The following is an 18,094-nucleotide window of genomic DNA, read 5'->3' as shown; positions in this document are numbered from 1 at the left end:
TAGCACCATGTCTAGTATGCCAGGACTTTTTAAAAGGACTTCTATTCCTTACATGTATACTAAAGAAATCATATATACCAAAGACATGGGAGCCCTAGGCTGTGTGCATAGCAGTTGCAACAGGAGAAGCAGCGGTGGTCATTCTTTATCTTCATGCCTCTCTACTCCTGTAAGAAGCTCCATTGGCAAGCATTCTAACACCAATGTGTTAAAGGAATGAAACATTAAAAAATGCTCAAATTAACCATCCTGATAGCAAATTAATTAATGCAAATAAATGCAAATTCAATGCATTACCCTGGCATGGCATGCTAATGAGAAAACAAGTAATTTAGTCAATCAAGGAAATATGCAAATAAAAAACATCCCTTTCTAAGGTGCTTTGATGCAGAAGTCTAAAAGAAATTAAACTCTTAACTGTATTTTGGGGGAATAAATTACTATTTCTGTAGTTTGTAATAAGAATATTCTGCCTTGTATTTTTATTCCTTACAAACCTGGCAACAGAAACACAACAAAATGCATTTTCTGCTTGGCAATGCACAAGGGAGTGAAAGGTATTTTTCACATTAATGTGAAGTTTGAAACTTACTGCTGGAAAAAAAATGAACAACTAAAATGTGGCCTCAGGATACTGCGTTGAGGGTGATTTTGCAATTTTAACCTTATCTAATGGCAAATGTTACAACCAAGCGGTTTATATTTCTCAAATGATAACAAACAACTCACTCATCCTTCTAAGACCTGCTGCTGCAAAATGCCTTCTTCAATGTGTGCACCTGAGAACCAGTCTTAGGGGCCAAGTGTCAGATGCCAAATTACTAGAGTATCCATTGCCTCCATGGCAATCATTGCACAGATGTTTTTGTGCAATATAAGCACGCATCATTAAACTAACCACATACCAAGAAGGGTCAGAGCCCCATGAAAAGTACTGGTCATCACCTGCAGTAAGAAACAGGATCAAGTGATGCGATCAAAATTTCAGAATTAATTGCTGAAATACCAGAACCGAAGCAAGACACCAACATTGTTAAATGTGACTGTGCACAGCTGCTGTACAGAAGAGATAAGAACAACACTAGACACTATTCCTTTCTGAAGAGAGTTTCAGGTTAGGGGCTGCTTCTTTCTTTCACTGTTATCTGCTAAGCCCCTCTCTGAACAATTTAGGATACACTAATTGTTTTGTAAAACATTTGAAAAGTAGCCATCTGAATATTTTACCATTGCAGTTAAACTGCATTCTATTCTTCTGCATGTAGAGAAGCAGAAGCAAATGCTTTTATGTCACGAAATGAACTAGCAGCTTGCTGGCAAAGCCTATGCCTTCCTACCAGTCTAATATGTTGTGGAACCACATAATTATATCATACTAAGATGTTAAACAATGAAGTTCAATCAGTAGCTGTGATGTGCTTAACCCAAAGACTTTTCTGTGATGTTCTTGTGAAATTAATGGAAATGGTATTACAACTGTTAAAAAAAAATGTATGCTTCCTAGTAGATGAGCACTGTCTCACTGGGCTTTGTTACATTACCTTCTCAAGATCTAAGTTGCTGTCTCCCAAGATCTGTTACTGTCTCCACAACACCTGCAATGCCAAAATGCATGGCAATTTCTCTATATTTGGTCTGGGAATAGCAGACATTTTTAAGCACGGAACTGAACCCAGTGATGTAAAAGGGGATATTCACCTACTTGAAATTAAATATTCAGCAGAACAGAAGCCTAAATTTACCTCTATTCCTGTGTCTCAAAGGACTTCACATTCTTTGCAAGTTCAGTTTCCTGATTTTTAGTACTACCTAGTATTTCCTAGAGATTTATACAAATGACCATTGCTACCGAACTAGTGCTTTCCATTTAGTAGAAGGAGTAGCAATCAATCAAAATTTGCTTTTGGAATTGCCTGATTTCATTTGGCTGAAACAACACAACGTGACTGAGCTTTCTGCAGTCTCATAACATTATGTCAGGTGAAGTAGATATTGTGGGGTTTGATGGACAAATGGAGGAATGCTCAAAGACTGCTTTCATTAATGCTATTTCATTACTTGCTGTCTGTAATTGTGCTGTATCGGCACCAGCACATTTCTTTGTCTTCCTTGGTACCTTCTTCCCAGCACAACTAAAAGTAAGGGGTGTGGGGGGACAGGACTCTTTTTAGGTAAAGTAGCTTTAAGATCCAGCAGCATTATACATCTTCCAAGGTCAGAAGAGAAAGATAATGGGAAAAATACAGTCAAGCATTTTAAAGCTGGTGTAATTCTATAAAAAGGACTGTGAATTCATGGAGGGAAGGAGATGAACATGCTGTTCACCTGTAGCTCTGCAGTATAATTTTCATATCAAGTGTTAATGACAGGTAACCTCCCTAGAGATTTATTCATTCATTTTCTTCCAGGTACAGCACATTAGCCAAAGAGTTTTCTGCACAGCCATGCTGCCATGATGTGAATTACAATTCATGCTAAGCAGCCAGGGGTTGTTTGTTAGATTATTAGAGCCAGTGAAGCTGAATGACTCATTCTAAGCTATTTACAGAAAGAAGGCAAGCAATTCATCACAGACAGATGTTATGAGAGGCTACCTGGATCCCTATAGAGGAACGTCGACTCTTAAGAAACTCCTCTGCTTTTGACACCAAAATGGCCTTGTCACTGGTTCGTATCGAGGTGCTCTGGCTCTCGGACGCATGGCGCTGCGCAGCTGCAGTTTCCAAGGCAAGATTCATGGCCTTGTTACTGTCCAAACTGTCAGTGGAGTTGTACATCCCTCGCCCGTCCTGCTGCCATGGGGAAATCCTCTGAGTCTGGCTGTCATGATATGCATCCTGGGTGGATTCTGTGCTGCTCTGTGCTGTGACTGATATCAGTGGCTTGGAAGTGGTACGAGGGGGTACCGGTGGTGGTGTTTTTTTGTAGCTTGTGTAAGTTACAGCTATAGAAAGAATTAAAAAAAGGAAAAAAATAAAAGAAAGAAAAAAATCAAGATTAATCTGACAAACTTCCAACAGAAATCACCTTAACATTAAGATTATGCTACTTAAAATGAAGACAGTGTAACATAGCGCTCTGTGAACTGCACTACTAATTAAAAATGTCCTTTGGAGTCAGATGGGTATTCACAGAAACATTTTATTTCAGCTATGAAGCAAGGGGTACAAATGGGAGTCTCAGATTACAGTGAAGCTCAGACAGCCAGTAAAGATTTGTGTGTGTTAAGACTTGTGCTGGGCAGGTGAACACTAGGGCTTCTGAGGTTGTTTCAGCATGGGGTAAAGCTGATAAGACAAATAAAGGAAGATTTGTTTTTTTCCCTTTTGTTATCACCTGAACTGTGGGCTGTGTATTGATATAGTGTATTAAGGAAGTAGCATCAATATGCTGGTACAAAACTATTCAGAAACTTCTACTTTATGGTATGCAATACTTTAATCTGTAAAAAACACCTCCAGGTGTACTGGCTGGAATTAGGCAAGATTGGCTACTTACACAAGAAACATATGTTATAAAAATATCCACAACACAGTTAAAAAAGGAATTCCAGGCGTGGAAAAAATGTTACAATATATGCAAAGCTGCTAGATACCTGGACAACAATAAGCAAAAACTACAAGGAATACCAAAAGCAGTGACTTTTTATCTATTATCTTACAGTAAGCCTTAAATCCTTAGAACATACGCTGAAGGGGAAAAAACTTAAATGCAGAGAATATGGAAATATAGATATGAAAACAGGTTTGGAACAGTGGGAGAATTGAAAACACATGAGCAGAACTATGATTTTTATTCTGACGAGCAGAACAGGTCTGAGGCTGGTTTAACATAGATTTTGTATTGCATCAAAAGGCTCAATAAAACATCCAAGAAAGCTCTACAGATGCAGAATAGATTTCATAGAGATAGATATTTAGTCATTAATATTAGACATATGAATTTTTTAATTGTCTAAGCCCACTATGATTTGTTGGCATTAATGTGAGCATTTCTGTTATGTGTTTTTCCCAGAGCACATATAATCATAATTCATAAAATTAGAAACTGATACAAAAATGTGTCATGATATAGCTTTATGTATTCCTGTACAGGAAAATTAAGTCCAATTAATTTCCTGTGTAATTGCAGGAAGATAAAGAAAATTATTATGCTTTCCCGTATCAATGATCGTGAAATAGCATAATGTATACATGCATAGACCAGGATAATGAATGACTTAAGGAAAAGGTTTGCCTTTTCCTGGTGTTGTTAAATGCACTGGACATGGCAACAGTGACTCAGGTAACCTTGGAACTGTGTTTTTGATATAAGGCTATGTTGCAGCTCTCTGGAAAGAAAAAAACAAGTTTAGGAATTTGCTAATAATCTGGGACTGCTGGGCCTGTGCTGCCAGGCTAGGCTATGTGAAATGTGAGCCTAGACAAAAGCTCTCTTAAATTTTCATTCTTGATAATCATAAATGAAAGGGTGATCATAAATAAAAGAGAGTGAGGCAGAGCTAGGAAGTGAAAAAAACCCTTCGGTTGAAGCATGTTTTGAATTATTATTGATGCTGCCCAATTCTGGTAGAGATTGAAAGGAAGTCTTGCTCTGAGCTAAATTACTCTAACGGAGTGAAACGTGAAAACATGCTATTCAGTGTGAAACTGTGCTTTTCTTGAAGTGCTGTTTTGTTGTCCTATCACAAATCTTATCTCTTGTCAGTTTTGTAACCAGCAGTAAAGAAGAAAAACCCAATGTTTTTCAGATGCTTTAGGGAATACCGAAAGTTTAGACAGAAGGGAGAGGCTCTAAAGCTTGGATCTTAAGACAGTGTCTTATGAGCTCAAGCAGTAGTTCTTAACAAATTATTTCAGTAAGAAGAAAGTTGTCATAATACTGCGCCTTCCCCCTGCAAATATAGATGCAAGTGATCAAAGTGCTGGGAAACATTAGAAATAGAGACCATAGAGTAAAATAAAGTGAGTTAAATTCAGAACAGGAAGCTATTTTTACCTATAACATAAGACAGGTTATCACAGTTATACTAATTTACTTTTTTTTACTGTCTGTCTTCATGCAGAAGAAATAGCAGTGAATAATGAAACATATGGTAAATGTGATAATGAAACATCACAAGCAAGTCTATCCCTACTACTTGGGCAGCAGATCACTTCTCTGCCTAATGAATATAAATGTTAAACTTCTGTTGCAACCCTTCATAGCTAACTTAATCTTCATTTACATTTCTAAAAAGGAAAAATTCTCCTTGTGGCAAAACCAAAACTGTCACTCTCTTTCCTCCCCATCCCCAAGGACTGAATACTTTATTCTGGATATTTCTGATTGATTTGCTGGAGTGACATGTCTTAAAGCATCAAGTATTACAGTTACTGCAGTATTCTGACAAGCATTTGATCATGAGCCCTAAATAGGAATTGAAAATCCCACAAAGGTTCTCTAAGGAGAAGAAATCAGGAGAAAGCCTGAAAGTTTGTGAGAAACTGGCTACATATTTACAGTGAAATATGGCAGGAAGAAATTAGATTAATTTGTAAGCTACAGTCCCAGAGATCAAATATTGAACAGGGAATAACAATTTCAGCTCTACCAGTTAATGAGTTCATATCTGGAACAAGTTTAGAGCCTCAGAAGTCTGGGACTAATTGGAGACTGTAACAAAATCAGGTAAGAGGATGGAGGTTTGAATTTGCGAAGCAAATCTTGCCACCCAATTTTATTTGCTTTAATCACTCAAGCAGTTCTAGTGAAGTAAATGGGATAACTTAGATGAATAATTTGATCAAAATTGTCTTAGATAAACTTGGTATGTGTTGCTGACTTAAGTGATGACTACATAATAGATTAGGGACTTATTAAAGAAGAAAAGTAACCCTTTAATCCATAGTTTACTGTTCATGTGACGTCTTAGGTGTCTAATAAATAAATATTGGCTTGAGGTTTGAAGCATAAAATTTCATGTCACTTTCAAATTTTTTTCCATTAATCATAGAAACACCTGTGAATGTTCCTGTTATCAACAGCAATGTCTTTTTTATCATGTTCAATTCTTGGCCTTAGCGGTCATACATACCACATATTATATATAGGAAGAAGCATGTTCTTTTCCTAACAGAAAATGAACTTCATTTATCATCCCCTTCTTACACTGATGGACAGGAGCTCCTATCAGCTTTGCATCATCTACTACCTTGCATATTTTATTGGCCTTAGTGGTTATTGGCTCAAAGTAAGCATATAAAACCTCCTCATCACTGCTTCATATCTTCTCCATTTTGGGGTCCATCATTTTAGTAACTCCAGAGCTGCAGTGAGTTTTGATATTTCTAGAGGAAGGGCTGGTGCTGGCAATGCAGCCCCACGGTACTGGGTGCTAGCCAAGGGCAGTGCTGGAGTAACTCCATCCAGGGTACTGGTGCTGAAAGTTGACCTGGGAGAAAGAAGACTGGAACAGAGGATCCCTGTCTTCTGTCAAAGAAGGACAAGCTGGGTGTCACAGCCAGCACAAAGGCCAGTGATGAAACACAGTGTGGGGACAGGGGTGTGCAAAAGCAGAGGACCAGGAGGGCAGACTTCCAACTGATTTAAATTGTGGACTTCAGCAGAAACAGAGACACGCTTCATGTTTTGACATATAAAACATCAATCCTGGACAATTGTCTTTTGTTTCTGTGGTTCACAGAAATACACCAAGGATTCCTGATTTTTTTAGTTTTCTGAGTGGTTTAGTGTGCATGTGCTGGGCAGTCCTGATATTTCTCTTACCAATCCTGCTGCTGAGCAATGAGGCTCAAGAAATGTAAAAGCAACAGCCCTCTGCCACCCTGTTAATCAATTTGTAAAATCTATAGCTGCTCTGAAATGCAAAGAAAAGAAAGTGATGGCACAAGAGATAAATATCTTTTTAAGGCTTAAACTAAATAGATAAGGAATTATGAAAAAGAAATTAAAATTTTCCTGCCAACTATATTCACAGGCTACCCTAGTATAGAAAGCTGATTTTTTTTTCTTTTTTTAATAAAATAGGAAAAATATGGGTTTTTTTATAAGATACAGTCTGTGCCCATCTGTTAGCTTATGATCGCTAAACAAAAAAATATAAAAATGGTAGAAAACTGTTCTAATCCTAAACTATATGGATGTCAGACTTCCATTTGGATCAAAGTATGAACAGTTTAGGTACTTCCCTCACTTCAACTTGAACACGTGCAATCAGCTCCGCTGGAATTTCCCTTAAGGTAGGACATCATTAGAGAAAACAAAATGGTTCTGTGCAGCTTCACAGTGGGCTAGAGTAAACAATGATGAAAACCAGGTATAAATTGTTTAGGAGAAAGAAGCTGGAAGCAACCCAGCATAACGTGTTAATTTGTCACTCGGGCAGGAAAAAGTGTAACACATTGATTTGGTGTGTAAGGATTGATACCTTAAGTGCCAGATGACCCTCACATACACAAGATGCCTACCAGTGCTGCATTTGGCACAGAGACAGCTACAGGTGACCTGCTCTGTAAATCACAACAGTTTGTCTTACATCCTTTGTGATCCCAGCTGGGAACACTGGTCAGAACCAGAGCATCAGATATTATGGCAATACTGCTGAGAAAGCAGGAAGACAATCCCAGCACTAGAGAACCGGCAATTTGATGGTTTGGACACATAAAATAGAAATCCAATGGAAGTTTCCTGATCGTTCAGAAGTAACACAATCTCTTTTTGTTGTTTTTTATTTAATTGATATATAGCTGGAAGCAGAAAAACCCTCCTAATCTACACTCCATTTGAGTAATCTTGCTTAAGGTTACTGTTGTTACAGCCATAGAAACCTCAGTTACTCTGCCCACATTTCAGTGCCAACAGTTAGGACTAGAAATAAAATGACTAAAATAATTCAATTTAGATATAACTTCAGGATATCCATGGCTATTCAAAGACAAAAGGCAGGAGAGACATGATCTATTTGATGAAATATCAGTGGCCGCAGGTGACATTCAGAACACCTTTCAAAAGGCAGCCTTTTAATAAATCACTGCTGTTGGTCCATTTACAAGATAGAGTTACCTGAGGGGGTTTTACGAATCAGTATAACCACTAAGCACTTAGTCAAAATAACATTATTTAGACTGAGATCACAAAGTTAACTGGATGATGAATTTACATGAAAGCACCATCAATTAAAGGAAACAGTTGTCCCTTATGACACACAGCAAAAGTAAACTGGATTTTCTGTTTTATATTCAGAAGGAGGATAATTACTCTGCAGGGAGTGTGGATCTGCCCTGGAGGCATGCTGCTGCAGGCAGTGCTCCTCTGAGGAACCACAGCACTGAGAGGAACATGGTGCAGACCCCAGGCTAATGCTAGAACACCTACTCTGCACAGGGAAGGTGAATGCTAACTCTGAAACTGTTTCTGAAGAGGAAAGAGTCCTTATAATGAAAGGACACAATTAAATCTAATCCTGCATGAAAAGACTACTCAGCTATTAGCATAGTCTTTTGACCATCATAAATATCGTTCTAACCAAAGGGTTTTACAGTACCATCTAACATGCTTGTCCTTGAAATGCCCTGAAATCTCTTCCTTATTCTCCACCATAGTCATAAGGACCTCTGACCTACTCTTAAAATAAAAATATACATATCAATGCATACCGTTACTTCTCAAAACAAAGTTATGAGCATTAAAAAGACCATAAAGAAATCAGAGATCTTTAGAGAAAAAAAAAAACCTCAGCCACAAAATGAGTTTATTTGCTACAAAAAGAATGAACTCTTGATGATTTTTCTACCAAGCCATGGATAAGAATACAAGTCCCTATTTAAAAGAGAGGAAGTAGGGACACATCTTTTTATATATGCCTTTTGTCAACACCCATTACACACTGGTCTCCAATGCCAAACATAATTAAAAGGAGACTGTAGTGTCAAACAGGCCAGTTTAATTTTTACAAAGCAAATCTGATTTTTCAGAAAGTCAGATTCTGAGATGTTAGGAGGAGGTTTCCTTCTTGGATCAGTAATGTCTTTAAAGTTTAGTTATAACAAGATGATTTAGAAATCCTGGTTTTGACATGTGTAGTCTCTGGCTACTTAATAAGAAAAAGTGATCTGTTAGAATGAGGGTAAAAGGTGAAGGTAAATTAGTCTGTTTGGATCCAAGTCTGATGTTTTTCAGCGGCCACCTCAAAGACCTACACCAGTGATTTGGGGTCTACTTTCTTTTTACAGTGTTGGAGTAGTATGTCCTCAGGCTCTGCATAGAAAACAAGTGTTTTAGTCCATTATCTGATCATAGACAGTGATAACTGAATGTAAACACAAGTCCTTCAAAGGGCTTCTCAAACACACCAACACTGCACTTAAATTGAAACATCAGCACATCATGTCCTCAAACAGTCCAGGCTCTTCCAGTCCTTTCATTTGCATGTCCCTGGACATCTTTGCTTGCTAGTCCGCTAGTGAAAGATCCTGACATTTTTGAGGGCTGTCCATGTTCAAGCGTTTCTCCATTTGTAAGGTAATTAAAGCATTTTTTTTACCTGTAAGAACATTCAAACCTTGCACAAATAGCCATTAAAACCTGCCAGTGTCACACTGTGCTTGAAATTCAAGAGACAATTTTGCTTTAAATGAAGTTAATTCTTTTAATCCAATCTTGGATAGACTTCCTTCAAACATAATCAGACACATTAGTTATTAACCTATCTTCCAGCTTCTTCCCTTTTTTCATTCAGCCCTCTACAATGAATCCCAGACATTAAAGGGACCAGGTAGTTTCATAGTAGAGAAAGAGTCTTTCTGCGTTTGGTATCTGTGAAAAGAGCCCTGTTTCTTGCTTTCCAGATTAAGCAGTGAGAAACAGCTATATATTCACAGTGGTATTTTTGTGAGCTATTTTATCGGAAAGACTGCTTACACATACATGAATTTTATCAGCACAGTTTATATGATGGGCTGCATTTTATTTAAACTAAATAACCCAAAGCACTGCTTGGGTGGTAGGCAACTGTAACTTCCTAACCTTTCCCTGATGAGCCATTTTACCTGTATTATGGTTAAGTAATCTGGGATATTTGTTACATCCTAAAGTAAGATGTTAATGTATGGTCTCACGTTGCCATAGTCCATGGGGTTAAAATGCTACATTCATCCTGTGCTGGTTTATAAAGTAGAATCTTTTAGTAGCAATGAATTATAATCATACCTTCAAGACAGCATTTGAGAACCATACATGGTAATCCATCTCACCTCACATTAGTCACCTAAAAAACAGTCATCCAAGTCTAAGTTAGTTGTCTGATCTCTTCTAGAATTACTGGGGGAAAAACGAGCAATCCGGGGTGCAATTCTCACCCATCTTAGATACTCATTTTACCATGAAATGAATCATCCTATGCAGGTGCCTACTATCCTCCATCAACTGTAAAGACAATCAAGGACAACTAGCTCAGATCATGATATCTAATTTTGAAATGCCTAAAGGGATAAGATAAAAGCTCTGTTTGTGTGACAGCACTGGTAGGACTCTGGTATGCACTGGGAAATAACCTCTCCTCTCTTCTGTTACCTGTGTTCATTGGAAAGGTGGGAGCTTCACCTCCTTTGCTCCACATCTCTTCTGAGCTGGCTGTTAAAGCCTGCATTAATGGCAGAGTCCTAATTTCCAACTCCTTGATCTTTTCTGCTTGAGCTACTACATACCACCTAGCAATAGTTTGGGTCAAGATCCCATTGTATGTCCATAGGTGTATTAAAAGCAATTTATTTCTGTTAAATTAATTGCACAAGGACAAGACTATGCTGTTAATCCCACTCAAGTTGTTGATATTGAAGTCAGTGAAATCAGACCAATTCACATAAACCCAGGATCTGGACCATTATCATAACATAGCGACATAGACAAAATTTGTGGGTTTTGTATGTGACTATTTTTAAGAGTTTTTCAAAATAGCATGCCACTGAGTCACTGCTGTCAAATGATTCCCATATAAAATGCTATTTTCTAAGCAGCATCTGGTTTTGACATCTCTCTGCTAAACAGAATTGATATAGCCCTTGTGAAAAAAATACTGAAATCCTTAGCATGACACATAACCTCATTCAGAATTTACTGGGGTAAGGCAAAATTTCTGGATGAGTTTGTGGGGTTTTTAATTTGTGTGTGCACCAAGTTAGACTCAGTATTCAGAGTAGATCCCTTTAGGCTTAAGTTCTGCACATCTATCTGATTTTGTACAGAAAGCTAACAATTAAGTGGAAATGTGACCACTAAATTTGGAAAAAGCTGAAGTCTAAGTATACACTATAGTGTCCCAGGAGGAGAACAGCATAAAAGGAATTACTGTAATCAAGCCATTCAGTGCGTAAGTTGTTACCTCCATACTGAGGAAACTTATGTCTGTAGGCAGCCCATGTTACATAAATGATAAAATATGTTTTGGCAGTGTAATTAATGTTAGTCACAAAACAGAAATGCAAATCAAACAAGACATCAAAATCAGAAACTGTAAGCCATTGCCAAAATTAAAAGAGATGTGGGCAACACTAACCTCATGGATTGCTGATGGACAAGTTACAAAAGGTTCTATTTTAGATCAGTTAATTAGTGAGAAATTATAGCCTAACCAGCAACTTGTAGGCAGCATGGCAAAGTGCTGACAGCTGTATTGCACTTCTAAATAGTTCCTTTGTGCCTCTAAAATACCAAAGTTGCATTAAACCCCACCATCTCAGTTTTTTGGTTTCAGAAAAGACCTTTACCTATACTCTGTGCAGCTCTTCAGGAATACAGATGGCATTTGTTACATCATCAAAATAGTAAGAGACAGAGAAAAAAGAGCTCCAAAAGACTCTTACTGGACTCTTACTTTTCAAATTGACATAAATAGAAAATTTGAAAACATTTTTCAGTCAAATCAAACCAATATTGCTGTGATGTTGTACTTTAAAATAATAAAAATATCTCTTCTTGAACTCCCACATAGCCTTATCACTCAAGTCACATAATTGCCATCAGCCTCCTAAGCCCACTCATGGACATATGTAGGCTTACCATTGGTTTTGCTTGTGTATTTTCTATTCTCATTCTTTCTGTAGCTACATGCAGCGTGTTATTTTCTTTACCTTACAGTAAGGAATTCTAAACTGAATAAGAGGAGAAAAATAGCTTATTCACTTAATCTTAGGGAAATGCTTCACAGTAGAATAATTTTAAGAGTGCATTATGATAATGGTCCTGCATTAAAGAATTTAACTGTTTACAAAATATTTTAATTAAAGGTAATTCAATACCGTTAAATCATTCTTTAAATCTACAGAGAGCTACAAATTTGGACACAATCTCAGAGTGCAGTCGTGAGATTGGTAACAATACAGGCAGTCGTCAAATCAAGAAATCATTTTACCCAGGATGCAGATGGGGTCAGTACCAGTGCTAAAATGACTGTTCAGGAAGCTACTTGCAGGCTGCCAGCCCTATCATTTATATGCAGCAAATGGTGCTTCTCGGTTTTGAGCTCTCAACCCTGTAAGTCAGAGCATGGCTTTCTCAGTTATCTTTGTTTTCAGTGGGACCAGGATTTAATCTTTGGTTTCCTCCTGTAATGCAATTTCAATAGAAGTGATGTTTATCTCAGATTTATAAAAGTTAGCTAGCTATGCTATACTCTCATTGTAGACTATTTGTGTAGACAACAGTGAGAAAGAGAGATGTCCAGAAGACAACTTCTTTCATAATAGATACCAGTCCTAAATGAAACAAATAGCATTTCATTGACTATAATAGGCCATGAATGTGACTGTCTTTAACAGTTACATTCTAGATATACATAATTGCTGAGATAAATTTTTATGAATCAAATTTTAATGTGGGGTAGTGTTTTTTTTGTTTTTTTTTGTTTTTTTTTTTTTTTAGTGTGGGAAGAAGGCAAAGAATGGAAATCTGTGTGTTTTTCTGGACACAGAACTATCCCAAATGGTAACAAAATGCATATAAAAAAAGTGACTTGTTAGCATGTCCTTAATATTCCATTTTCAGGTCTAGAGAATGACAGGTTACTCAGTTCAAACTCAGTATCTTCCCTAACCCTGTTTGGAGGTCCTCTAGTTGTCCTTGAGGAGCAGTAATGAGCTGCTTGTCTTGCTTTTATAATTTTGGTTTCCAGTGTGTATATTTTAATGGACTGTATACTGAGGCTAAACCTTGGCTCTACAGTGAATACAGTTTGTTAGTAAGTATCGGGGTGCCATTGAGTATAAGGCTCCTCACTGTAGGTATGGGCTCGTTCACTCTGTTGGTGCACAATAGAATCCATATGCTACATTTAGTCTGAGTTAAAATCACCTAAACATGGATTTCTAACACCTTTTTGCAGGTCATAGGCCCTCCTGCCTAGCCTACAAGCTGCTTGTCTAAACTGATGCAACTCTCTTGTAGGTCCCAAGTGGACGTCTCAAATGTCACCAGCCAAGTGCCTTTAACTCATCTGAATTTATTGTCATGGGAACTTAGATTACTAGTTTGCATGAAAGCATCTATGTTAATCTGGAGGCAAACCCCACACCATTCAAATAACCTGCCTGGCCAAAGTCTAATTGTGTCTGGTTGTGCCCTTGGAATGTAATCAATTTCAGCATCTTTATTTTCTCTAATCCTCTTACAATTATGTTTTAAGTCTCAGGTTTACCAGTTGCCCTTCTAGGGCAGATGTGAGCCTAAATAAAATTCCTGACACAGAAATGGAGACTTAAGTACAAGCTCAATTTCAGGTAAGTGAAAATAGAAGATGGAAGTTGCTGAGAGGCTGGCAGAGAGCCTCAAGTATCCCAAGAGGTTTTTATGTTAAAACCCCCATAAAATATGCAGGAAGTAAAACTAAAGGCAACTCTGAAACATAGAAAACACTGAACACTTTGAGACATTGAAACCTAGATACAGCTTTATTTAAATGGTGAAGAACTTGTTCTATCTCTATCTTCAGATGACTCTTATTGGGAAGGATTTGGGTGGCAGCTACCTACTAGCATTCTGTTCTGGAAAAGGCAATTTTAGAAGTTAGAAATAATGTTCTTCAGGAGTAGCACATTTGTAAGTGGTGAGCATTAATCAAAATGTCCTTGCCATAAGGCACAACAGTAGTGAAAGCACCAGAACTTCCCTCCCTAAATGCCTGATAATACATTTTTGGAAATAGTTTTACTAGCCAGTGAACATTTTAGAAGTGGAAGTGTCCCTATGGAAGTGAGATCTGACCTGCTGTAAAGGAGTTTGTTGTTATTTTGAAGTGCAGCTTTCCTCCTTACATACATTCTATTGGCCCCTGTGCCATTGCAAGGACTCACAAGGGAAGAATTCTCTTGTGGCTCCACACACAGGTTTTTGGAAGAATTTTTTTACTGTAAAGAAGGTAGAGCAGAACACAGCTCATAAGCCTCCTGCACTGAAAGCGTAACAAAGCCAAGCGCAGTGATTCCGCAATTCTATGAATACAAGGTCAACATCAACCGAGGCTGTGATGGATGAAATGTTACCTGTGAGCTAGTAATAATTAATGTCAAAATGCAATCAAAATGATGTCTGTATACCCAGCACATCAAGCATTGTAGTTCCAGTGCATGTCATTATTATGGCTACTGATATATATGCCTTCAATAAAAACTATGACTAAACATATGCTGGTGAGGGACTATTCATTAGGGACTGTAGTGATAGGGCAAGGGGTAATGGGTTGAAGCTTAAGCAACAGAGGTTTAGACTGGGTATAAGGAAGAAATTCTTTACTGTGAGGGTGGTGAGGTGCTGGAATGGGTTGCCCAGGGAGGTTGTGAATGCTCCATCCCTGGCAGTGTTCAAGGCCAGTCTGGATGAAGCCTTGGGTGATATGGTTTAGTGTGAGGTGTCCCTGCCCATGGCAGGGGGGTTGGAACAGGATGATCTTAAGGTCCTTTCCAACCCTAACTATTCTATGATTCTATGATTCTATATGCAGAGCTTCTGAGAAGACTCCTTAGAGGTCTTTTGCATTCATGCAGTAAGACAGAAGGAGAAGAACTTGCAGGACGGGGGGTCCTGCCTTCTTTTTTATTGCAACTACAATGGAGTTTGATGAACTCCCAGACACAGCCACACTGTGAGCATTTCCCAGCTGCACAGACCCATCTGAGGACAAAACCCTCTGGCAAGCTCAAACTGAATAGCTGGGCTGAGATTCGTCTCTGCCATGATTAATTTCTATCATGTCAGGAAGGCTTCAAACATTAAGCAGTGAATCACCTGCCTTGCATGATTTTTTTTTCTTATATAATTTTTAATATAATATCATACAGAAAATGAAGCTGAGAAAACCCTGTGAAAACTGATACCACAGAACAGCTTTAAAGCCAAATTATGCCAGGGAGAGAGCATGTGTATCCTTTTTAATAAAGAAAGAACCAGCTGTCTGGCAAATCTAATAGGTTATGGAGGAATTATGTCAAGTGCAGAACAGCAGGAGCAAAGGAAAAACACTCATTACACATTTTTCAAACTAACCATAGATGGTAGGCAATGACTTCATTTTTTATCTCTGCCTCTGCAGATCATCTCTACCAAGGAGAATGAAAATTATGAAAAGCTCCTGGCTACTGCTCTAACAGTTTCCATGCTTCATCAGTATGAAGAGACTAAGCAGCCAGGCAGCACCGATTAGCAGAGCCTTACTCTATCTCAAGGAATCTCAGGAACAGTTGCAATGGCTCCTTGGCTATCTTCTGTTGAACACCTTGAACTTCTTCCTAGTGAAGGAAGAAGTCACCTGCTTCCTAGTCACCTTCTTCCTAGTGTCACCTTCTTCCTAGTGAAAACTGAAGAGGGACTTTTTACAAGGGCATGAGGTGACAAGGAGGAATGGCTTTGAATTGAAAAAGGGTAGATTTAGATTAGATATTAGGAAGAAATTATTTACTGTGAGGCTGATAAGGCACTCAAACAGTTCTCCCCAGGAAGCTGTGAATGCACCATCTCTGGCAGTGTTCAAGGCCACCCTGGATGGGGCTTTGAGCAACCAGGTCTAGTGGAACATTTCCCTGCTCGTGGCACAGGGTTGGAAATAGATGACCTTTAAGGTCCCTTCCAACTCAAACCATTCTATTATTATATTACTCCCTGGGTCACTTCTACCATGTAGAGTTGCTATTCAAGAGCAAGTGTCATCATAGCAGCAGAACTTCAATCTATTTAAAAGAATTAAAGACTAATTATTTCCCTTAGATACACCCAGAGCAATGAAAATTATGTGTGGGTATTCAAGTGTAGACCAGGGCTCAACCTTTGTTAATATAAGATTTATTCTCACAGTATAGGCACAGAAGTTGGCACAGCATCAAAGTATTAAATCAGGATCCCCAAATGCTCACACAGATCTATGGTATGTTTCCTGCAGAGAGTTAGAGTGCCAGATATTTACATAGAGCCCCAAAAGTAATTAAGCACAGTCAACTGGCAAATTATAATTGGGATAACAGCCTTCTGTATCTTATTTGGACTTTTTTGGTTTTGTGGTTTTAAACATACCTGTTGTAGATATCACTGCTAGCTATTACTTAGCAACGGATACCAGCCAAAACCTCTAAAACTCAACATTTATTTCTCTATAGAGAAGAGAAATTGTGGATATATTACTTCATGCATATGTTTTCCCTCATTTGGCTGGGTTTTCCTAGCCAAAGTGGGTTTGATTAAGACTATCTCAGTAGCCACCTGGATGAAGTATCTAATTCTTAAGGAAATGAAAGGAAATGACACATTTATTGATAATAAAGCATGTTAGTTTTAGGAACTGGGGAGTATGTTCTTCAAATTTTTGTATTTATATATGTTTATAAAATCCCCTCTGAGTCTTCTCTTCTTCAGTTCTCTTAGTGACCTTTCTTCTTAGTGACCCTTCACTGAAATTCATTGAACTCCAATAGCACCATATATAGTAGTATGATGACTTAAACTTTTGCCTGCTTTATGTTTGAAAAAAAACCCCAACCTAATAACAAACCCCAGAAGAATACCTACTGTCATTAATGTTCAGATAGCAACCAGAATCAGTCTGCAGGTGTAGCTGTGCTATGGAACAGTACAACTTCTCAACGAAATATCATACTCTTATGCCTTTATGTTTGTAGGTACATGATCACATAATCTATTTATTGACAAGGAGGGATTTGTGGCTAAATATCAAACATATGCTCTAAAAATTCATCCTATGTAGCCCTTTATTTAAAAAATGGAAAGCTGAAAATAGCTTTAAGTCAGGAGAAAGGAAACCTGCAATTCCTCAGGCATTCTAAGTAATTGTATGAGCTGTAATTGAAAACTCCCTCATGCAATGTGACCTTGTTTGAATTAATTGATTTTGGAATCAGTGCTCAATAGTTCAGTAAGTGTGGAATTCTCCAAAGTTTACTCATTGCCAAGCAGAGTCTCACTGGCTGAGAAAAATAGAATGGACAAAAGACAGTTCCCTACTCGTCTTTTTCAGTGGACTCTTCAGTAAGAGTGAGTTTAGTAGAGCCACGTACTGTGAATTAGATAAAAGGAGGTGCATATACAACTGATCTGATGGGTTTGCAGTATGCTACATTTTCCAGAAAAATGAAGTCGTAATCCATGAACATACTGGCCACTTAAGGCTAGTAAGTATATCCTTTGAAATCAGCAGTACTTCATGCTGTTTCAAGATCAGCTGGAAATCCCTGAAACAGAAATGATCTTGGACTGACAATTAACATAGGACAGAAATTCAAGAAGTCTTTATGTACTGTGACCCAAACCTCATTTTGCTAAAGTCCATAGCTAGGTGGATTTTTTCTATCATTAACCCATTCACCAAAAAATACAGTTGTAGCCAAAATACTTGGGTTAGAGGAAAATGTGAAGGAATTTTAAGAAACTGAAAAAGTTGTGCCTTTTTATTTATCAATCAGCCTGAAAGCTGAAGAATTTAACTGAGGCCGCTCAGTGCTTGTTGCTGGAGAAGGATTCTATACCAATGACTGGAGTGCTTCAGTTCATCCTTATTGGATTTTTAGTCTTTTCTGCTTTAGCTGTTTCAAATGTTCAC

The 18,094-nt window shown here is 38.0% G+C and overlaps 1 protein-coding gene across 1 annotated transcript in view; it reads right to left on the bottom strand.

Annotated features, from left to right (window-relative positions):
• DLGAP2 (DLG associated protein 2) overlaps positions 1-18,094 on the bottom strand; it is a 386,404-nt gene that overhangs the window by 24,834 nt on the left and 343,476 nt on the right. Inside the window, exon 8 of the mRNA XM_005153211.4 lies at positions 2,595-2,944. Coding sequence (XP_005153268.2) covers positions 2,595-2,944 — 350 coding nt within the window. The remainder of the gene's footprint in view (positions 1-2,594; positions 2,945-18,094) is intronic.

This window comes from Melopsittacus undulatus, chromosome 3 (genome assembly GCF_012275295.1).
Source record: "Melopsittacus undulatus isolate bMelUnd1 chromosome 3, bMelUnd1.mat.Z, whole genome shotgun sequence".
Classification (NCBI taxonomy): Eukaryota; Metazoa; Chordata; class Aves; order Psittaciformes; family Psittaculidae; genus Melopsittacus; species Melopsittacus undulatus.
This window is presented reverse-complemented; position numbering and strand designations above follow the sequence as displayed.